The sequence below is a fragment of the Anopheles coluzzii genome, chromosome 3 (genome assembly GCF_943734685.1).
Source record: "Anopheles coluzzii chromosome 3, AcolN3, whole genome shotgun sequence".
NCBI lineage: Eukaryota > Metazoa > Arthropoda > Insecta > Diptera > Culicidae > Anopheles > Anopheles coluzzii.
Genome location: NC_064671.1, coordinates 42,429,253 through 42,453,681, shown reverse-complemented (window position 1 = coordinate 42,453,681; position 24,429 = coordinate 42,429,253). Strand labels below are relative to the sequence as shown.

The following is a 24,429-nucleotide window of genomic DNA, read 5'->3' as shown; positions in this document are numbered from 1 at the left end:
CAGTCGCCCATCGCTAGTGTTTTTGTGCTATCCATATTTTCGCGATTGTGCTTTCGCAAAGAAAATAGGCTGCTGCCGCTGCTGGACAGATTTTGCACCTATCAAATTTGCAACCAATATTGTGCAGGGAAATAGTGCGCCAAGGACGACACTGTCCCGGTGAGTAAGTTACAAGCAGAAGCACAATTGTAGGCACACCTTGCCTGCGAGCTGAGTGTTGGAGGGCAGCAGTTTCGGTACCGTCGTCAAGGTTCAGGTGATGTGGTGCTGCTGCTTCCCGTAAGCCTGACGTCGTACTTTTATTTACGCAGACACACCGATCGTACTGCGAAAAAAGCAAGCAATAAAGTGTGTGTGTGTTGTGTGTGTTGTGTGCGGTGGTGCCGTAAAAACGAAACAAATTACTACCGTAAGCTCAGAACAAACACTCCCCCCCCCCCCCCCTACTACCCTCTTAGTCGCACTGACCCGGTCCCAGCTGCGGGGTGGAAAATATGTTCCTTCAAGACGTGTGAACAAGCAAAAGAAGAAGCATCGTACAAAGACGTATTCGTTCATTCCAATTGGAATTTCGTTCGTGAAGAAACGTCTTGCCCAGGGGGAACGAAAACATTCAGCACACATCCTGCGAAACTTGTGGACCACAACCGGTGGAACGGAGGTTGCGGAGAAAGAAAACACCCAGACTGGGTGGTGGTATGATTGCTTCACCCTTCCCGAAAATGCTAACTGTCAAATTCGGCTGAAGGCAAGCGAGCTGCAGCACAGCACGGAATGGTCTACTGCGTTCGAGGTGCTCTTGCCATTGCACATCGTCAGCAAATAGTGTGTATTCGTGCGTGTGTACGTGTGTGCGTTGAGAAGGATCAAATTCTCAAAGAAAACGGCAATAACCACAGCTACAAGTGTCGAAGTGTAGCAAAAGTATAAAAAAAAAATCAACCATAAATCGATCTAATTCGGTACAGATCGTGTTAGTGTAACGCAGTGGTGTAATTATTCGTTGTTTGTGTAATTGGGCGGTCAAACCCCTCCTCCAATCCGTGTGTGTGTCATCAAGCAAAACGGTTCAAGAAATCCGATCCGAAACCATACGATCCGCGGGCAAGCGTCGAAGCTGCGGCTACTTTGATCTCGTATTAGTTGGTAGCAATACAGTGGTTTAAAAGCAACAAAGCATAATCCGTGCCCTAGTCGTCCACGCCATCGGGGGAAAACCATGTTGCCCTTCACACCGCCGATCGTGAAGCGGTTGCTCGGCTGGCGGAAGGTTTCGCCGGATGATTCCGCCGAAGGAAAATGGGGCGAAAAGGTGATCAAAAGTTTGGCCAAAAAGATGAAAAAGTCCAGCGCCCTGGAAGAGCTAGAGCGGGCCCTTACAGCACAGAGCAGCCACACGAAATGCATACCGATATCAAGGTAAGAGAGGGGAGGTTGTTTTTTCTTCTTCGTCACTTTCTCCTTCCAGCAAAAGGTCGTTTTATTGTGGTGAAGCAAAGAAACATGTTACGTCTGGTGAATGAAATTAATCAAGTTCTACTTGTTTTAGGTTGAAGTGGTTTGAGTTTCGTTGCTTGTAGCGTACAGAGTTGATTAGAAATGCGCGAGCGGCCTGCACGATTTGCTGGTTGCGTGTATGTGGTTCTGTGAAGGGGCCATCAAACTCTCACACACACAGACACACCCGAAACACACGAACGGTACCCATATCTAAAGATCAAGGACAAGTTATCGGTTCACTACTGAGTCTTGTTTTTGGGTGCCGAAAGCAAGGCGCACAATGAATGGCATGCACGTGTAGGCAACGGGGAGCAGGGGCCACGTTTTTCTATCAACGTAAGACCCCGAGCTGTTGGGGCCAGTTTTTTGGAATGTTTGATGGCGCTGATTATGATGATGATGTTGATATTGGAGCGATTCAAGCTAAAGCAAGTATGAAAGTATAACGAGGAATCTGGTACCACTATCGTATGCCCGGAGTGGGTTATATGGTAAGAAAGCTGGTGAGAGAAAGCACATTAAAACTACACCTATGCTGCAGTGAGTGCCACTATGTGATTAAGCGCACGAGACAATTCTGAAATTTATGTAGCCATTCAGTTTGTTTTCTTATAAATGCTTCCTTTTATAGAAAGATTTAACATTATTTGATTATTGAAATATTTATTGTTGGCCTGCTCACAAATGTTTCTACTGGTCGTTTAACTACAGTTAACATAGCTTGAGGTGTTAACAAATGACGTCACTGAAGCATTCTGAAGTGTCCAAATTGAAGTGTAGAAGAAGACAATCAACTAATGTCCGCGCGCCACTCTTTATCATTTGATTTACCCCTTCAGCTCACAACACCATGATAAGAGGTTATTTTTCCCTTTATTTGTTGTGTGACTACGGAGTTTATGTTTGGTTCAGCCAAACAGAACGTGATAGATTTGTTTTAAGAACTATCCAAAACTATCGCTGACGATGTTGCTGATGATGATGATGATGTTAGGCAAACTCATTTGCTGTGTCATTTCATCATTCCAAACTCCAGTATAGCGCTGTGTTCTCTCCTGGTGAATGTTGCCTCCGTTGCATGTTGATATTCAAAGCCGGTTGTATTGCGTCACCGTCTTGCTAGATTTGATTCGAAACGCTGCACTCTCTCTCTCTCCTTGTATCCCTCTCTCTTATGCTCTTTCTGTTGTGATAGTGTGTAAACAGCTGTTTCTGGAAACGGATTTTCAAAACGCTTGAGCTATGTGGTTTTAAGCTGATAAAGGGCTCCCTGGTTAATGTTGGGAAATAGTTTGGGTGCGTGTGTGTGTGTTTTTTTTTCATCTATTGAATTGGGAACATCTGTGTCGAATAGTTAAAATGTAAGGGATTAACATGACCAATGACCAAGTTGCACTATCGCAACAGTTAATGATTTACAATCGCACCATCAAAAAGGGGGAATAACTGGTTGTCTCTTCGTGACAATCTTTAGAACATTCATATTGCTAGAGAGCATTTAAATCGAAGGGTATTAAAACAAACATTTCTTCAATTGATATTTTTTCTTGGCAATAATTTCTAAAACCTCTAAACCAATAAGGCCGGGCCGTCCCTACTGAACAGTAATTTGTAAAACTTATATAATCATGAACTTAAGCTCATTAAATAGCAGCAGTTTTTAGAAACATTTGAAAGTTTATTAAATAGTAAAAAACATGATAATAAAAATAGTAATAATATTTCAAATGTATGAAATAACATAATATTCAAAATTTATTTTATTTCCTTTGCTGAATTCAACATTACTAGCTCTATTCGCATGTATTTTAAATTTTGACTGGCGATGTTAACTATGTTTATATGGCACAATTAAATTGTTAATTATGTTTAACATCATTGTACCCAATGTATGATTGTTGTTTCGTTTTGCTACAATTATAAATGAATGAATTAGTGTTTATCTGAAACTGTCCCGTAGATTTCCTATCAATGCGAACTTTCGCGTAACTGGTATTACGTAGTTTTAAGTTAAAATTACTCAAGTTAATATGGTTGAAGTTGGTAGCTAAAGTCAATAGTTTAATTTTTTTATGTTATCCTTACTGAAAATTCGCTTTTGTCTCATTTTGATTGATTTTCAAACTCCTGTAAAAAGTAATCTTCCTTAATAATAATCAATTGATGTTTCAAATCGATAAATAAATAACAAAAATAATTTAGAAAACCGCGTTTCTCTTCATCCGCGTATATATCGGGCCCTACCTGGTTTATAGAATAAACTTGACGTAAAAAATACAGACGCATAAAGTATTACTATATCGTTCGCATAAAAAAATGATAAAACAGTCGACTAATGAAAAGTTAAGTGCACTTTACCATAAAAGTATCCCATGAGTCAGCAGACAGAATTTGACATCTCTACCAATCGAATACTTACTGCGATGGCCAAAAAACTGCAGCAACTGCATTTAGAAGCGTACGCGATCAAAGAACGGCACCTCGCCACGACAAGAACGAAAAACGTGTGGCAATTTGTGGGTGCCGGATAGATTCGATTCGGCATCTTCAAAATCTTGGCACTATATTAGACAACAATTAGAGCATTTCGAGAAAGCAAGGGTCCAAAATAGTACCTAGGAGACATGAACAAACATATCAGGAAGCAAAATCGCGTCCACTGGCTTTGCAGCGGCTCGTAATGGCGCCAAAACTCAATAAGATAATTTTAGACGATTTTCGGCGGAATTTCCTTGTGACACCCTTGTACGCAAACTGGTCCAACATCCCTCAGCTGCTCCCCATCCAAAGTTTTTAGACCAACATGATGCAAAAGCTCTACTCCAACAATTTTGTCGAGAAAACTTAGGAATTGATAATAGTTAAAGATCGATCTAATAGTTAAAGAAGCTCTTATGCGTCTCACCTATGTCTTCATCTGACATGGCGAAAATCCCGGGTAAATAACGACAGGTAGCTCGCAAGGTCGTAAATATATTTTTGTAAGTAATCCTAACTAATTACCCTTTAAAGTACGATCATGGAAATACCTTATCTCGATTATTTTTTCCTACAGCAAGAGAGTATTATCACGACTGGGTCATATCATCAGTGTCCATATTTTTTTTATATATACAGGTCGTCGTCCCCAAGATACACTGTTAATGGGGGCCAAAAATGGCCCCAAAATAACGCGTATATTGCATTTCCGCGTAAGTCGAATCTCGTTATTTCCAACCAAAATATCACTAATGTTCGTATAATTTTGCAAGTGAGAGGTGATTTATGCCACTTTATTAATTATTTGATATGATTCTGACTAAATATAATATTTTTAAACCTTTTGAAATGAGTTTTAACATACGATCAAAAGAGAAATTATTTCGCATGTGAAAATTGATGTGTCAAATCAGTACAATTTGCTGAAAGAACTGTCAAATTTAGAAAACCGCTTATCTTCGAATGTGCATATAAGAGGTACCATGTATCTACCATGGACTACCTGTACGGGAATTCCTCAATACATCTGCTGCTTAGCGGGCAGACGTTAAACACACTATTTAGGATATAATTTTAACTTACTCCATAGGGTAAATGTACCAATAGTGGTGCAATTTGTAGTGGTACCGATGTGTTTTAATGGATTTAAAGTGTCAGGAAGGACAATTTCTGAATATTTTAACACATAGCAATTGGAATATGTTTTATCTTCGCTATCACAACCATTTTTACCATGAAATACATCAAATTTACGAAAAAATACATATTTTTGTGACTGCTTCGTTGTACCTATAATGGTGGTATGGTTCCTATAGTCGTCGTATTGTGTTCCTGTAGTGGTGGTAAACAAAGATGTATAAAAAACGGTATATAATATCAATGAAACTTAGTTTCGAAGCTGTTTTCGTATGAATAGCAAGGATTATTGCCATAATATTGGTTTCTTGCGTAATTTGATCGTAAAAAATGTATAAATTTGATCGATGAAACTATTGACTAAAGTACTGCATCACACCTGTCGTCAACCTGCACCCGGAAGAGTGTGCTTGATTTGAAGTCAATTTTTCTTTCAACCATATAAGCGAATTTTGGCCTGTTTTTGGTAAATTACCTACATAAAACTCATTTCTGTTGCTTATTTTAGTGAAAACAGTACGACATGTCAAAAATATCCTCGAAAAAATCTAAAACGACCTGTTTTTATAGATTTTATAACTATAACCACTATAGGAACATGCCTGTTTTGTGTACCTATAATGGCACTATGGTAAAAAGCACTTAAAAATGCATAAATATGGTCAAAAGGCAAATAATTTTAGTTAAACAATAACATTTCATAACAGTTATGTTGAAAAACGAGTAATTGCGTGGTTATGTGGTCATTTAGAACGTTAACAGAAAAATGAGTTTCGTTATGAAATCCTAAGGATTTTGGAAAAATGTTGACACATTTCACAAAATAATGGATTTTTCGGTCACTAAGTAACGGAATGGCCCCATTTAACTTTTAAACCCTTTGTAAAAGGCTAAAGAACATTTCACACTAACGTAAATAACATAATTACTTGTAATTTGCCGTATGAACCGCATTTTAGTGCAATACCACCACTATTGGTACTACCACCACTATAGGTACATTTACCCTATAGTCTTTCAGACAACGTTGTGTTGATTTGATTTTTTAATGCTGGAAACTCTATGACACAAGTTTTTTGTTGTTTTAAAATGTGTATAGTTTACTAAAAAAAATCAATTCAGTTCCTGAGAGGTGCTAATGTGCCCGAATAGGTGTGCTGCAGTCTTGCGATAAAAATTCCGCAGATCCCGGTATCGTCAACGTTTTCGCGTAACGTTCCGCAGTCTTGCGATTGACTCCCACCGATTCATCAAAGTGTCCCGTGGCCTTGAGTTCTATCGAAAAACCCTGTGAGGTTCGATAGTAATAACGCTTTGAAAACAATAACTACAAACAATAACAATTATATTTACATATTAAATACCAGGAGATGGATTGTTTCTGAGTATATTTACAACGACTAGGCGTCTCCATTGAAAACGGACATATTAAAGTGAAAGTTTCATCCGTATGTTCTTGCCTTAATTTTACATTACAGATGTTTCTTAGTTACATGGACATGTATTGTTTTGGTACCCTTTTCTCTTAATTATGGTACCGACAAATAAATAAGATCATTGTGGTAACTCCTAATGGTTCAAAAATACATTTATTTATTGGCTTTATATACCGATTTTACGCATTGTGTAGCATATAGCCTTTCTTGAAATATCAATACACTTAATTTGTGGTATGATTGGTGTTTTCCGGACGCCTTTAACTGTGACGTCGGCTTTGGTACCAAATCGTACCAAAATCGATTAACTACGTCATCCGCCGTGTGTTGTCAGATATGGCAATTAATTTTACGTTAGAAATCATTTGCAATACATGTATTTGCAGTATACAATTTCAACAACATTCTCATTTCTCCATATTCCCGTACTGTTTGTATCCTTTTCATTTCATACAATTCACGAATTTCACTCTATCGAGACGATCGTATGCACACAACAGGGTCTAGGGACAAGGTCAACAACACTGCCACCGCGTTTGTATGGGTAAATGAACAGCAGTTTGTGTGGTCGTGTGTGTGTCTGGTTCGTGTTTAGTGTTTGTCTGTCTCTGTGCGTCCGTCCGTCCGTCCGCCAGGCTGTCGCAGGTCTGTCTGTCCGTCTGGCTGCCAGTCTTTGTGCGAATGAATGTTTTTGGAGTTGCAGGAGGAAGTAGCATCAGAGCACAGCAGAGACTCATCCAGAACCAGCCGCGTCTGGAAAGCGAGTGTGCATAAAGGCAGCCGGGGCGGACCGGTACAAACGGCGACGCCAAATAATGGCATGCGCGCGCATCGTCACTTCTAATTCCCCTTCCGGGGGTAATGGCAAGATGAACCCACACACACACACACACATACACGCCGGTGAAATGAATCCGCCGCGGTAATATGCCGCTGGGTGTGTAGTAAAACTGTAGTCTACCAGAGCGTCATGATACGGTTGCTTTTAAGAGGCTCAAGACCAGTACGTTTTAAGGTGAAAGGATAGTACAGCAAAACGGAAGAGTGCAAAATGAAACCTCGTCGTTTTTGTTTTAGGAAGTTTTAGAAAAGGGGTAGCATGGGGAAAAACGGAGAAATCCATGTATGACTGTGTGTGTGTGTTGTTTTTTGTTCGTTTCTTACGACTGGGAAACTATTTAGTTTCTTTAGCAAGTCACTGTGCCATACCGTTGCTACACACCGTACCAGACAGTGAAAGTGTCACGTACGTACAACTCCTACCAGAAGAGCGGTCGTCTTAGCGTTTGGCGGTGATTTCCACTTTCTATATCCTGCTGGCTTTTGTGGTGTTTGTGTTTGAAAGCAAAAGTACACACAATCAAACTGTGTAGAGCTATCGTGGCGAGTAATAAAAATTAACAAATCAAATATTAAATTATTTATAGTAAGTACATCGGTGTGCTATAGTGACTATTGCAGCTTAAAAGTTACGTTTATAAATATTTAAATATGTACTAGTAACACAATCCAAACGAGTTGAAAGCATGCAGCTCGACTGTCTGAGGCTTTTTTGATATGGCTACTAATGGTGTACAAAGTTCAACTACCCCGCCTGTTACTCGACGCCATGGTATCGACCCAATGTTTATGTGTGTGTGTGTTTGAGTACGTTTGTATACACTTTGTATTACTATACTCGGTTGGCCAACGCTGTAAAGCACTAAACTTTTACGCTTGTGTGCCAAGAGTGTCCACCGTACAAGAAGAACGGTCCCCCGGAAGCGTCATGTACATGTCATCGTGTCTCGTCAGGTGCACCCTATACGCCCCAACACAGTGTGTGTGTGTATGCATCTTTCCGTAGGCTGCGACCAAGTGTGTCTGTGTGTGTGTGCGTACGCGTGCCCAGACGAAGCAGACGATGACGATGGCGTGCTGATAATGACGACGTCGTCGTCGTCTCAAAATTAACATAGAAATCGGCTTTCGGTTCTGGCTGGCTGCTTGCATTTCTGTCGTTCTCCTGCAATTCTTCAACCTCTCGCAACCTCTCATAACCGTGTCATATTATGTGTACATGTGTGTGTGTGGGCATCATCGTTATTCATCCACTCTTCCTTTTATTATTTATGTTCCTGCTTTATGTCGCCCGTTCGGCTGTTGTTGGGGGCCACTTTCTCTGTCTATCGTGCAAGCGAAGGATGCATTTTAAAATGCTGTTTTTGCTGTTTGCGACATGTTGTGTTTAGGCACGCGGAAAGATTTTCCCATTGCGCTAAGCACGCGCAGGATGCAAAATCGAGAAGCATCGTAATGCACCTCCACCATCATCTCGGTAATCATTACTACAAGTGTGTATGTGTGCTAGAGAAAGAGATGATGCACACTTGATGATGATGATGATGTACATTGTACAACAACATGCCGATGTTTTGTTTTGTTTTCAATCAATTTACGCTTTTTATTAAAGAGTATTAAGACGACTCGAGCATTGAAATTTGATCTTACTGGGTTGCTTAACCACAAAACTCACGTTTTGCGTTAAGATCTGTATCTGTAAAACATTTTAATTATTTAAAAAAATAAACTGTCTAAACTAATGCTTCAAATCAATGACCATCACGACCGGAACGCTAACCACGAAGCTGCTGCGCTCGTGTATAGCAAACGTATGATAATTATTGGTTTCGCTTTGTGCTAATCTCGCTAACGACACTGTACAGCACAGCGCATCGAGAAGCGATGTCCGCGTGTGTGCGTGTGTTGTGTGATGCATTGTAGACTTAGCGCAAAAATTTTGGCAAACGTGTGTGTTTTTGCCGTTTTCAAGGTTTCATCAAACTCACCCGGCACGGGGACCGTGCGTCGCGGTCGCGTTCCATCTCTCCCCTCCCCAAACCCGTTGTTGATTATGCTTTATTCCACTCACACACATATACACATGGAGACCCTCACCGTCGCCCTACGGCGGTATGCTTGCTCATTGAATGCTTTTGTTTTCGTCTTCGGTTCTAATGGTTGGTGTTGGTTTGATCCACCCGTTGACCAAAAAAGTACGCCACTGTGTGAAGCTCATTTCCAGTGCCCCGGTTTACACGTTGGTATCGTTTTCCGTATTTTCTGTGGATGGGTTTATGGTAGAATTATTTATACACTTTCTTGAGGGGCACAGTTTGTAGTTCTTGAGTGCAGGTGCACTGGAAAGATGCATGTTTTCCTATTTCTTGACTCGTTGCTACACGGTTCATGGTCTCTGGTTTATGTTATGTTTTAAAATATTCATGTAATGTTGATACTGTTCCCTTTTTCAACCTGTTAATTGATGCCAGTTCATGCAATTAACTCGACAATGTAATAAAAATAAATACATCTTTCATCATGATAAATTCATTCCCGCACCCTAACTCAATATTATTTTATATTTATTTATGCGTGTTAGTAAGATGTAAAACTTAAGCTTGTAATAGGTTTTAAATTTTCTACATCCATCTTGTATGTTCACTCGTTTTCATCGCTAAATAAATGAATATCAATTTTACCAACGGCACGAATGCACCTTTTTAATACCATTACAGGGTTTACCTAGCCAATCCGGCATTGTCAAAGCGTTATCTGTCGCCGTAAATACTTTTTCGGGCGACGTAAACCCTCAATTGAGCACTGTCATTTCTATTCGGGCCTTGTGAAGTATGAATCGGGCATAGTAGAGAATGAATTGGGCCTACTTTATATTTTGTTGCTTTCTAGCTGTAAAACAATACTTTTTTGCTAGTAGTTGAACTGATATGTAAGAAAAATCACTATTTTTAAGTTTAATCACATAAAAAAAATATTCAAATTCCTTTTTTAAAATTTTTAATTCAAACCCGTACAATGCAATTTAGTTTTATATTTTTTTAATAATATAATATGTTTGATGATTTAATTAGGTAAACATTTTAAAATAATACATAATAAGTTAAACAACATGCAAAATACGAATTTTTAAACAACTTGATGGATCAATGCGGACACCGGAGCGACCGATTTGACACCTTCAAGAGTAGGACGCTTTCATTCTGTACTATGCCCGATTCATACTTCACAAGGCTCGAATAGAGATGACAGTGCCCAATTGAGGGTTTACGTCGCCCGAAAAAGTATTTACGGCGACCGATAACGCTTTGACGATGCCGGATTGGCTAGGTAAACCCTGTATAGAATAAATTAAGTATTAAGTAGGTGCTACAGATTTGGAGGAATGTATAAAATGCTCTCTTATTTTAAAACATTTTTGTTAAATGGGTTCACGATTAATAAACTATATTTATCCATAATACCTACGTACATAATACTTATATATTACAAAAATAAAAACACTTAATAATCATATGAAGCTTTTCTAAGAAGTTCGTTTCTCCTAAATGTATTCTAGGTTTCGTGGTATCATTTGGTGATTTATTCGTGCTTTGAAACGTGTGACGCAATTAATGTCACATTTGTGCCGTTTGTTACATGTGTTGATTCAAGCAGTTATCACACACGGTCAAAAACTGTCACCTTCGTCGTAAGTGTATGGGTCAAATAACTTTTGGCAGATAGACTTGGGAAATCAAATTGAAATGAATTGTGTTCTTAATTATTGAATGGCTGATTTCTTATCAAAAGAAGTTGGGTTTTAAGATTATTGATTTTTTTTTATTTTGGATGTATTATTTGGCTTATTGGAACTAATAAGCCATGTAACAGTAAAAGAAACAAATAGTTAAGGTCACCTCTATCATTACCCGCTTGGCAAATAACACCCAAAAAAGCTTTCTAAAAAAGCTTCCATGTGGGCTTTGTGGTTGCATATCAATATTTGTAATAGTTGTGGTTCCACGTTAAACGTAATTTTTCTGATGCCATTTCAGCTTCCTGGATTAACGGAATCAGTAGAATTGCAAAATATTACTTCTGATAGGTCATCTTATACCTCTTCGTCACACTATCCATCTTCCATTACCTGCACTTCCTCTTGGTTCCGCGTGTACCAAGTTTTACAAATTGCGTTTTTTTTTTCATTTCGGCCGCGGTTGAATTGAACCGAGGCCCACAAGGAAAAGCAGCAAAAGCAAGACAGTAGGCCGGTAAAAGCGAGACAGAAGGAGGAAAGCAATGAAACCTACGTCTTCACGTGTGTTTCACTACACCAGAACGAACGCGTGAAGGAAGAAGTAAGAAAGGCAATCGAAGAATGTAAAAAAATGGGAGCATCACTTTAAAGTGCAAAATTGAAGGGTTATTGGAGGGTTGGGCGAGGGCGAGGCGGTAGTGTGCATATGGTGGCGTGGATGTATTTATACATCCACATAAATATTTTAGGGGATGAAATGCAGATGATGATGATGGGTTGGAAGCAGTTGGAAGTGTGTAACAAGTATGTGTGCTCCATTTATTTGAGCTTTGTCTACTTTCGCTTCGTTCGTTTATCGGTGTGCGTCTTCTGGTTAAACTCTCTCTCTCTCTCTCTCTTTCTCTCTCTCTCTCTCTCTCTACCTGTTCGTTCCATCAAGAAAATACTTTTTTTTGCAGAACAAGCGTTACCTCCACTCCGTTTGCTGGAGGTCGGCTTTCAAAAAGTGTGTTTAACATAGCGCATGCATTAAAAATGAGAAGCGCCAGTGCTGCTTCCTTCTGGGGCAGTGGTCGGCAAACCTTGTGTTGTAAAGTGCCAAAGTCTAGAAAAATACAAGTAGAATCCGTCGTTAAGAGTAAAATTTATAAACTATGATTAAACATTTTTTGATGGTTTTATGAAACACGGATCAGAGGGGAATAGAGCCGTCATTTGTGCAGTAGAGAGCCGCATGTGAATCGCGAACCGTACTTTGCCGATCGCTGTGCTCGGGGTGGAAGGATATAGAACAAATTGGAGTGTGAAAAGGTGCTAAAACTATTAATTTAATTTCTTTCTTTAAAAAAGGACCCTTTTGATGGGTTACAGAAAAGGTAGTATAAGTAAAAGAATTGTTCTTCTTAATTCGTTGTTATATAGACGTTGAATCTAATGCTTTTAGCATTCTAAAAGCGAACGCATACCATTTTTGCATTTCCATGATTCTGCCGCTGGCTCTGCTGTCTGTCTCGTTTTATTAGCGCCGATGCTTGTCTACCCACTCACGCAATTTTTGACGCCGGTATATCGCTCTCCTCCCCTCCATTCACCCCATCGCCCAAAGTCATTATCCGCTGCACGTCTAGACACCCCATCCACCCCTCGCTGCCGGCATAGCATGCTGCTGCTGTGTCTGTGCTACCAAATATATGTTTGATTAACCAAACTCACTCTCCTTCCCTGTCTCTCTCACACACACACTCGTCTGGAGTATTCTCGCATGGTATCTCTCTTTTTCTATCGGGAGTTTTTGGAGTTTGCTTTCTCGTTCTCTCTCTCTCTCCCTCTATTCTATCATTCTCTCGTTTTTCCTCCGTTTTCTGGATGTAGCTGTTCTCTCTCTATATGTATCCCAGACAGGGTGTGCGCACGTTTGTATATTTGCTCTCTCGAGAACCATCCCCCTTTTCCATCATCGCCATCATCATGGTCATCATCATCCCCCGTGTTTGCATTGGCAACGGGAGCAAACTTTAGCGATGATGATGATGTGAGATGCGCGCCCACAGGCCTGTACGGCTGTGACTATCTTTGTGTGCATGTTTAGGCGAAGAATGATGGACAAATGATGATGATGATGATGATGATGATGGGGTTCGTCCTCTCTCTGTTGCTGGTGGCTAGCAGCAGTAACTCAAAAACCCGGCGCACCATCGGGCGGCAGTTTTACATTGGATGTGTGAACGTGTAGAGCGAATCAACTGCCGTGTAGAGCGTGCTGCCAATCAACCCTTTTATCGTGTGTATGTGTGGTTCTTGCGTGCATTATTTCACAGTGCGCGTCTGTTCCAGAGGACCGCTTACCCAACACTGTAGTGTTGTGGAAAATGTGAAAAATTTAATGGTATGAAACAAGCGAGGCGCTTTCGATTTATTTATTTGGCAGAAATTTAACTGTTTGCGGGTTCTCGGGCTGGTTGTCGTCTATCCCACACTGAAAGGGGTTGCTATGCTATCGTCGTTTTTCTTCTGTTTTGTGCAAATTCTACTCGCCCGTTGTCGTAGCGATGAAGCGATGAGGCCGTCCTGCTTACCCCTTCATCCAGACATAGAGCGTCCCGGTGTGTGAGTGAGACAGTAAGTTTGCGATTGTATGTGTGTATGCGTGTTTATGTTTAGGATGACGGAACACGTGTGTGTGTGTGTGTATGAGATTGTTTCGTGGCTGTGTGAGGGAGCTGTTTGATGGTGGTGGAAATTGTGTAACAGTTATCGTTGTGTGTGTTGGGATGACTACACACACTGACAAGAGATCAGACAGAAAGTGAAAAACAAGCATAAAGAGCAACATAGAAAGCATCGTTGGAGCAAAACCGAAAAGGAGAGTCTGGAAATGACATCTTAGGGAGAGAAGCCGTGGTATGAAAAAAAGCGAAAACCATCCCTTAAGGTCATCAAATGAATGTTTTCGAGAAGAAACCTCGGAGAGTATTTGTTTTGTTTCATGTGGGTGTGTGTGTTTTTTTGCATTTTGTTTTCAAGCGTGGAAACGTTTTTGATATCGCTTTGCACGAGCGTCAGCACAAATCAATGTGATAAGATATCATTGCAGTGATAAAAAAACAAACCATGTCGATAAATTGATTCCAAGTGCAAGTGAGAAACGCAACGCAATCGTGTAGCGCCGTAAATGCGTGCCACTTTTTTATGTTATTTTAAAGTGTTCACCTCCTGCGTGTGTGTTTATTTCGCTAATTGGCTACAGTTGTTGCGTGCTTAGCCTCCTGTCCGTGTCACTGTAAACCATACACGTTTACTTACCCCATGTCGGCTGTGTGTACTTTAATATAGTGAACACAAACACACATGGCATTATGGCACTTGTTCGTCTTTCGATTGCAGTAACCATAGGAATTCACCCTTGCGGGAGAAAAGCGGTTAAACTAGTATTACAGAACGAACAAGGGGAGAAGGGTGCGGGTGCGTTGTTGTGTTTTCGATTTCATTGCCTGCGCCAGTGTGTTGGTGTGTATTGGAATGCGTCTGTAAGTCTTAATCGGGGGCGTCAAACGTGGAAGCAGTGCATTCGTCATCCTCCTGTTCATCGACGCAGGAAGAGCGTCTGATTTATACCGGAAACACAAACGTGTGTCGTGCGAGACGTGTGTGTGGAAGTTGGTGTGAAGACAGGAAACGTCAAATTGTGCCGCCGGGTTCCGATCCTCATCCTCTCACTCGCTTTCGCTATTTGTCGTGGACGTGCAAAACCCGAACCACCGTATTGTACTGTATTTACCAACAACTGTCGTTGTTGTGTTGATGGTGTTAAGAGGCCTGGTACTGTGATGATGCGATCTTGCATGATCTTACCAGTGGCTCAAGTGTAGGCAGGAAAGCAAATACGCGTTGCCGATCGCATGAAATGGCATTATGGTAATGAAGGTGTTTCAAGAAGGTGGAAGTTTTTGTTTTTAAGCTTAACGAGAAGAACGAGTGTGTGGGTGTGTATCGGTGTGGTGGCGCTTCGAGTCGTTACGGGTGGAGCGTGCAAGGAATGTATTGCATGATAATGAAGATGAAATTGTCGCTTGTGACGAAGAGTTGGATCAAAAATGTGACTTGAAATTGATTTGCAATGTATGTTAAATCGATTCTGTTCTTGTGATCAACCATCTTTTAGAAATGTGAAACGAAATAGAATTCTGTGATAGAAATTTAATAGATTAAAATAAACTATATCTATAATAATAACTTATATTTTTACCATTGTAATTCAAACATTTATAACAATAATAAGTACTATTTGTTTTGAGCGTAGACTTGTAACATTAAAACTGCAAGTTGTTTAAACTTTTTTTTACATCATATTGAAGATTTTAAATGGCTTAGTAAAATACTGAATGAGTAATTATTAATATCCATGCTAGTTTCACGGTTTTTCTGAAATATAACACTAACAATTTTAAAAAATAATCCAATTAAATATCTACCTTATTGTCATTGTAAAACACTTTCTTACTTGGAGTTGGTCCAGTACAGCCCAAGCCACCAATGCCTAAGCCATGGGCATTCTTTAACGCTAGAACCACCGCTGGTACTTTTTTGTCCTATCACACTCGAAAAAGGTGTGTTATTTCGCTTGTCGTCGTGGCAACCCATTGAAATGTTCTGACTTTTATTTGTAATATTTTGTCCTGATTCAAGAAACCTAAAGATGTTTCATAGATCTATATTTTTATAAACATTTCTAAATATGTATACATAACGAATGGGACAAAATTGTCGTCCCATATGGCGGTTCTAGTAAGGTTGAAAAGTCTGGCGGTTCTAGTGTTAAGTTAATTGTCTCTTATCGCGCTTTAGCAGTTTTTTTCTCCTTTTTATTTGTTTTTTAGAAATAGTTTAGTTTAGATCATGAGATATATTTTCTTCAATTATAAGATTTAGATATTTGTTATTTAGACTTGATGGCATGTATCGAATTGAATAAATATTAAATAAACATTAAATAAACAATAAACATTCAACATTAGCAAACTCGGACAATTTCACTGACTTTATCATAACTGGTAAAATATTTTTTTCTTTTTTATTTTTATTTGGCAACACAAATACAATATTTTTCCTGAAATTTGAATGACATGGGTGGAGGGGAACATCGAAAAAATCTTTTATCTTAATATAAACTTAACAAACGGCCGCATGGCTCCGCCTGAAATAGTATTTATCTGGCGAAATGCGTTGTTTTTTTACTTATTTTCAAATAGTTCAGTGATTTATTAATGCGATGACCTGACTGCTAAATATTTGCAATCATTTTAAGGCTTTCTATTTTTATTATGGAACGGGATTGCTACAACGCCGCTAACACACATTACGAGCGAACCGTGATTATCGATAAATATGCAAACAATAATAAAAACACACATTGTCAAATTCCACAGCTACAATCGATAATTGTTTGCAGCAACGATCAGTTTGAATCGAAAGAGTTTCATGGCTCATATCAATTGCCCGGCGGTGGTGCAATACAAAGAAGAAAAAAACATTTCTCGGTTTTGTCCCGCACCTCCTTACCGGTTAGCCATAGAGTTAGCAATTCCATAAATCGATGAAGCGCGACACCTTCGTCAATACACCCTTGGGTGCTCTTACTTGGAGGAGGGTGCGTAGGTTTTTTCTCCTTCCGTGTGCCGTTGCTTCGTGTGAACAAGAAACGGGACGGCTCCACCGGGTGCGGTGCTCTCTACTACGGTGCAAGGTGCTGTAGAGCGAGATCACTACCCCCGTATGTCTGGCGAGTAAAGGCAGGTTTTTAACGTACACACGGAGCACCAGATTGGTACAATTCATTAACGAACCGGTGGCCCCCAATGCGCTTGAATGGTGTGGGTTTCTTTACCGTCGTGGTAGAGAATCAAGAGAAAGATAAATGGAACCCGTTTGTGTCGCGTGTGTGCGTTGTGCGCCTTGTCCAGCCACAGCTTCCATTGCTGGCAGGCAATTACATCAGCGAAGGCTTCCTTTTTTCTTGTTTCGTTTTTTCGCAGCCCAAGATGCACTAAGTCTGGCATAATGCATGTGGTTTGGCCGTGCAGTAGTAAATGAGTCATTATAGCGATCGGTGCGCCCACATCTAAGGAAAGTGGATTTTTTAGGCCAGAGAGATTGAACGTGTTTCGAAATGATGACGGGTGGTGTGTGGGATACAAGCTTTCTTTTGAAAATTAATTTACTACTACTACAAACTTATACTGATATACGATGAAAATTTGTAGCTAAATCCACGTTAGTTCATTTGGGAGAGTAAATTTGGCCAAGTCACCCCGGGTCTTTTTAATAAACAGCTTAGACCATTGGAAGCTTTTGCGTAATATTTAATTATGTGATATTTTTTATTAAAAATGTCTCATATGCCATACGGCCGTACCCTTCTGAATAACAAATAAACTGTCTAGTTTCTGATATTCTTTTTTAAAATGGGGTCCCAAAGGGACTCAAACAACGGTTGAACAGTAATGTTTGTGTTATAAGATCATAAGCAGTGCTTGTTAATGGATCTGATTTCCTCATGACATATATCAACCTTTTCTTTCTTTCCTGTAATCATCGGGTAGGGACATTACATGTACAGTGTTTTGCGTGTTTTAACTCTTCGTTGTCGCGGAATTTGCGGAAATGAAAAATAGAACGAACGACATTATTTTTACTTCTGTGTCAAACGCCCCAGAATCGAAATCGAGAAACTTCTCGTTCTAACATAATCATAATCAGGACAATGGGTTTAATTCATCTCCAGCTTTGTTTCTGATATTCATAGTGATACAGTCAAAGTTTCAATGAGCGAAGTTGGAAAGCTGGTTTTGTCTGAATGCAATCCGATGATTAAATATAATTTTAAAGTAAATCAATACAGAACATTCAAAATCTGATGAAGCTCATGTTCTTCCATATAGATTCCGCTTTCCTTGGCTCGGTAACAGCTGATTTTTCTCTGGGGAAAATATTTGAATGGCCAGAAGCTACTATTCCGTAAGATCACCAAGGATTTTTTTTGGTGCGGATTCGATTTGCGGATTCGAAAAATTAGCAGGATAGATCTCTTTAGCAATTCTAAATTAAAACATAACAATATTTTGCACTGAAGACAAAGCAGTTATTCAAATATCAAATATCATATAGTGTTTTTTCTCCTATTTTTAGTTGGTTTCGAGTTTTCTAGCCGTGCATACCATAGTTTAAAACCATAGTTTTTGTTCTCTATCTGTAAGAATTGGGACAGAATATTATTGCCCCAAGAAGAAGTGAACGAATGTAAAGGGGGTAACTCGGAGTGCGGAAGACAGTCGTTGATCAGATCGCGATAAAGAAACACCGCATCGAACAAATCTGATATCATCTCTCTCTCTCTCTCTCTCTCTCTCTCTCTCTCTCTCTCTCTCTCTCTCTCTCTCTCTCTCTCTCTCTCTCTTGAGGTGGATGTCATATGTCCTTCAGTCGTTTTTCGGTCTTCATACGGTTTCATTCTATCTCTGCTTTCATTTTTACATATAACTGAGTATGCTTTTTCATTATTAACACTATCAATATTCAATAAATCTATAAGTTGTTTTCGTATTGGCGCGGATTTGTAAATCTGGCGCGGAACATATACCATTACATGTGCCGTCGCATGTACTATTAGTCTACTTACCCTCCCTAAAACATGCTGAAGTGTATGTTCTGTTACATTGTTAAACTCACTGAAAAGAGTTTCAAAATACATGATCAATTCTAATAGTTATTTCGTTCACACCTTCATGGAATTGGTTGCTTTGACTTACAGAACATTTGAATGAAATATAAAATTAGCAAAAATAAAGGCTTTGATAAAAAAACATAATGTACAGGCCTCTTTAATTTATCGTGAGCAGTTCCCTTAATACATTTGGTTTTATCATTCTATTGCGGTCAGTTACCCTCTCCGGCGATGCACACGACCAACATCATCGTTTTTTGCGTTGGATTGTGTATTGCACTGTGATTGATGACTTAATCGTACCGTTTACAACCGTTTTGTGGCCTTCAATTGGCTTATCTGCTGTAATTCCGGCAGTGTTTTTTTACGTATGAGTGAGATGGAATAAAAAAATCCCCAGGCTTGTTAAATAGTTTAGTGTTTTGATTGCATTAAATTAGAAAGAATAATGTGCTGAATAGGGTAAAGGCGTAGTTATTTGTAAAATAAAAATTGGTAGATATTTATTTTATTCAAAATTTTGGGCTAGGACATAATGCTAAACCTTTAACTAAATGAGTCGTGATATTTTAAATTCTTTAATCGCTTGGAGTCAGTAGTATTGCATCGACAATAATTCTAACGTTGTGTTTCCTTATATATTTTTACAGAAATGCTTCGGCGATCGGAGAAAATGGAGTTGCGCTAAAGAAAGGTCTTCCTCACGTCATATGCTGTCGATTGTGGCGCTGGCCTGATTTGAATGTAAGACAAAGCTGAACAAAACTCGAAAGCCTGTTCAACTGTTTTCTTACTGGTTTGCTTCAACTGATTCTTCCCATAGAGCCATACCGAATTGAAACCGCTCGACGTATGCGAATACGCATATCATCTTAAAAAGGACGAGGTGTGCATTAATCCATATCACTACGCACGCAACGAAAGCCATTCACAGCACTCGCAGCAACAACAGTCACCGCAGCAGCAACAGTCATCACAGCAGCTGCAGCAACCGCTGACCATCTTGGTTCCGAAGAACCTATCAAACTCTCAGGGAGAAAACTCCGTTACCTACACCTTGGACGATCTTAGTAATACCGTACCAGTCAACACACAGTACAATGCATTAAAGTATGTATGAGCAGGGCGTGTAGCACAGTGTAGCAATATGTGGTTACATTTTTCTCTACAATCTTTTTCTCTGTTACCCTTCCAGTGATAACTATGTAACCAGCCCTCAACCATCGCAAGTAACGTCACGCCAGCTACAACAGCAGCAACTACAGCCCAATCAACTGCATCAGCAACTTCAACAGCAGCAGCAGCAGCAGCAGCAACTTTCTTCCCCGTGCTACATGGAGGCAACACTGGGCCAACAGATACCGACCAACACGACGATTATGGACTCGGTCAGCGTCGGTGTGCCGAACATACCGAATACCGAGACGCCACCACCCGGCTACATGTCAGAGGATGGTGATCCACTCGACCAGAATGACAATATGAGTGAGTCATTGTTGGTATCCGCGTTCTTTATTGAATCTCTTTTTCCAATGCAGTGCGGGATAAACATAATCTTCAAAGATCGTTTACGCTTGATAGAAAGTTTCAATGTTCCACTATAAGGTGACCCTGCTAAGAGGAGAAGTGGAAGCGTAGCCGAACATAGAACATAAAGTGGCATAAGATGGCAAGCAAATTTTGTTGTCACTTTTTTTTACTATTTACGCGTTGTTTTATTTTATGTTTCGAATTCAATTTTGTAATTTATGGTTTTATTTTTTGTCTCTCACTATCATCATGATTGCTTCACGCATCTAGCCGATTTGTCGCGCATGTCGCCATCGGAGATGGATACACAGCCGGTGATGTACCATGAGCCGACATTCTGGTGCTCGATCAGCTATTACGAACTGAACCTGCGCGTCGGTGAAACGTTTCATGCCTCCCAACCTTCGATCACAGTCGACGGCTTTACGGATCCTTCCAATTCGGAAAGGTAAGCATTTCATAGTGTCAAATATGATTGAATGTCTATTTATTGTATCCCTTATTTTCTTTGATATTTTGTTTAAAGATTCTGTCTTGGCCTGCTGTCGAATGTGAACCGGAATGAGGTGGTGGAACAGACTCGACGTCACATCGGCAAGGGTGTCAGGCTGTACTATATTGGCGGTGAGGTATTTGCCGAATGTTTGAGCGACTCGAGCATCTTCGTGCAGAGCCCGAACTGTAATCAGCGGTACGGGTGGCATCCTGCAACGGTGTGTAAAATACCACCGGGTATGTGTCGATGAAAGAGGGGAAAATTTGATTTCGTTGTTAATTTTGTTAACATTTTCTTGTTCATGTTTCATCCGCAGGATGCAATTTAAAAATCTTTAACAATCAGGAATTTGCTACCCTACTGTCCCAGTCCGTATCGATGGGCTTTGAAGCCGTTTATCAGCTGACCCGGATGTGCACAATCCGGATGTCCTTCGTGAAGGGTTGGGGAGCAGAATATCGGTAAGCATGAATGAAATGTCTAGGTTGGAAATTGACAAAACGTTCGAAATAATGTACTAACGTTTATGTACACATTTCTTGCAGCCGACAAACCGTTACCTCTACGCCCTGCTGGATAGAGCTGCATTTAAACGGTCCCCTGCAGTGGCTGGACCGAGTACTCACCCAGATGGGCTCACCACGTTTGCCATGTAGTTCTATGTCCTAAACACTGCTACCCTGTGTCCTATAACTAAAGCGCCGTGGATCTCGCTCCAGAGCACTCGAACGTAGTGTGCGCGGAGTGTAAGGACTACTACCCCGTTTGTCTACCTCCGCCGGATAATGTTTTTCGCTCCTGGTCCTAATGTTCTCTGTCAGAAGCAGGATGTTATAGATTAAGTTTTCCTAACGGAAATTTCATTCAACCCTCTACCATTGCAACCAGTACCCGCCTACAGACATTGTGTACATATTGCTTTTGATTACGTTCAGGTTCAGTGCTGTATTTTTGTGGAGGGAGGATATTCTTGGAAGCCTTTTCTTTTATTTTAAAATCGACAAGTGCTTTTCGTATGGTGCATTGACCATTCAAAACAGTTTAACTCAGTTGATGAAGTTTATCTTTTTGTTTTTTTATTGTTCTATGTTCATAAAGAGTGTTTGCTTAAGTTTCAGGATACTAATGATCAAAGCGCGTATGCGAATGCTCCAACCGAAAGTAAAATGAAGCGGAGTAAGCGATATAAAACCATCTTATTGTTTTAAGTCAACAATTTGTTCCTTATCGTGTGAAAAAGATTGTGTAGCGTAATGTTTTGGCTGGTACACTATCGTAGTTTGCCAGTGATGGGAAGGTGTATTGCATTAACCAACATATTACGCTATGCTAGGGATGTTCTAGATTGTTTAGTTAAGTTTTTGCTTAGTTTGGTTTGTTTAATTACCCGTATTCTTTTAGCTCTGCATACTAATACTGCGTGTGACAGTGTGGTTTGATATTGAGTGGCAGTGATTTTTAGGAACGTTTGGATTAAGAGAATGTACCAAGTATGTGGTAGTGTCAGAGTGAGGTGAAACGATGAGGAAAAATCAATCAATCATCAGCTGGAATGGTACGGACGCAACATTACGAACTGAACGAACGATGTAAAAAAGGGATGGAAAGGATACTATTCGATGTGTGCTCGAGAGAGCTTGCGTCATAGACGAAGGGTGACTTGAAGCGGATTGCAAGATCATAGACACTTTGTATACGTGTGTTAGTTTGTATGTATCGTTGAAAGGGAACCGGAAATGAGATCTGTTTTTGGAGCAGCAATGGTGGATGCTAGACGCTTCCCATGGCGAGGTGAGTCATGAATGTAACTGTGCCGGGCATGCAGGAGTATGTAGCAACAAGCAATGTACAACAGAAGACAGATTTATTTTTGACACTTTAATGCACAAAAAGAAGAGACATACAATTTCGGAAACAACAAGTTTAAACAAAACTCAAAAAAGTAATATCTACAGTAAGGATCTCTGGAAGAGAAAAAAAAAATGTAAGAAAGACTACAACTGTGTTGGAAATTGGCACAAACGAGTGCATAATTCGTTTTAAAATACATAAACTGTACAGAAAGACGATAACGTAGTTGTTGGTAAGGTTGGTCGATAAAATGTTTGAAAGATGGGACGTTTTGTAGCGCAAACCGAGCTAGTTACAGTGATTGTCCTATACACGAATTGGGCACGATTTCGTTCGTTAGTTTTGTTTTATTCTTTAGTTGGACTCATAATTCAGACAATTTTTAACGCTTACCTTATCGTTTAAAGGTTGGAAGAGTTGGTGAAGTTTGTTCAGAAGAAAAATCATACAATTCTTTAGCAACAGTCGCGCTCATCCTTGGGCATATTTGCCTTTGATGAGTTCAATTGCAATGAGTGGCAATTCTGATTACATCGACATGATGTCAGACAACAGAGTGTAGCGGCGCACTTGGTGATTAATTTTAAAAGGCTAGAGACTGGACCTGAATGCATAACGTCAAGCCCAATGTATGAACAGAGTATGTGATGATGATGTTATTCGTAAACGATTTGTCTTCAAACACCTTCCGAAGAGATAATTTTGCCTTTTTTTCGTTTCGGTTTCATCTGTATCAGGATGGAATCTGTCTGTAGAACGTTAAAACACAAACAGGAGAGCAGATCCAACTTGTAAATGAAACCAACCAATCCATTATTAGTAGCGATTTGTTAGGTTGAGCTTGTGGAATCAATAAAATCTGAACCAAACTGAGAATCAAACGAGTTTTAGTAAGGTAATGGTTTATTCTGAAGTGTGAAGTGCGAAATGAAACGAATCATCCGAATAAGGTGTACGCTTCAACCATCGGGAGAACAACAAGTACAGTTTTTTTACATCAGAAGCAGAAAGAAGCTCTAAAAGGTATATAAAATAGAATGCTGTATGTAGATCCTTATCTGCTCGTCTCCCAGTCTATGTAGAAACTCCTTATTCGTCCCCCAATGGCGGTTTGTTCTGAGAAAATACTCGGGCTTAGTTCATTTGCACTTTGTAGAAACGAGGAAACATGTTAGTTGTTTGATTTGTAGTTCCTTGGATCTTATTGTCTTATTGCCCAATTTTCCTTCATTGGTTCGCTGCTTCCCGACTGTGAAGCTGAACCATCGTTAGCCTCGTCAACCCCCTACTGTATACCTTCACGTACCCTTCGTACTCACATTGCGTATTGGCGTATTTTAATCGAGCTCCTGCAATATTTTCAAGTGTGTAAAACAAATCATCGGGAACCATCTTCTATGAGTCTACCCAGACCCTGGCATACGCTGATGATTGGTCTGTTGCTCTCCTATGTAGCAGAAGCCTACCAAGGGATCGAGCAGGCGGCAGAGAACCTCGACCTGCAGATAGACAAGGCAAAGCCCAAACTGATGGTGGCAACATCAGCGGCCATATCAATACATAATCCAAACCTACGTAGGCGTAACGTACAGATAAGTGAACGCACTTTTGAAGTTGTCTCAGAATTTACCTATCTCGGGTCAAAGGTCAGCAAGGACAATAGCATGGTAGCTGAGTTGTGCGCAAGAATGCTGGTTGCCAACCG

General features: G+C 40.0%; 1 protein-coding gene across 1 annotated transcript; it reads left to right on the top strand.

Moving 5' to 3' along the window:
• Positions 1–23,605, top strand: LOC120955764 (mothers against decapentaplegic homolog 3). Its single transcript, XM_040376894.2, has 8 exons — positions 1–1,419; positions 19,498–19,591; positions 19,671–19,957; positions 20,043–20,332; positions 20,648–20,825; positions 20,904–21,109; positions 21,190–21,334; positions 21,419–23,605. Exons 1-8 carry the CDS (start codon positions 1,220–1,222, stop codon positions 21,540–21,542), a joined length of 1,524 nt encoding a protein of 507 aa, XP_040232828.2. The 5' UTR covers positions 1–1,219; the 3' UTR covers positions 21,543–23,605.
• The last annotated feature ends 824 nt before the right edge of the window (positions 23,606–24,429 follow it).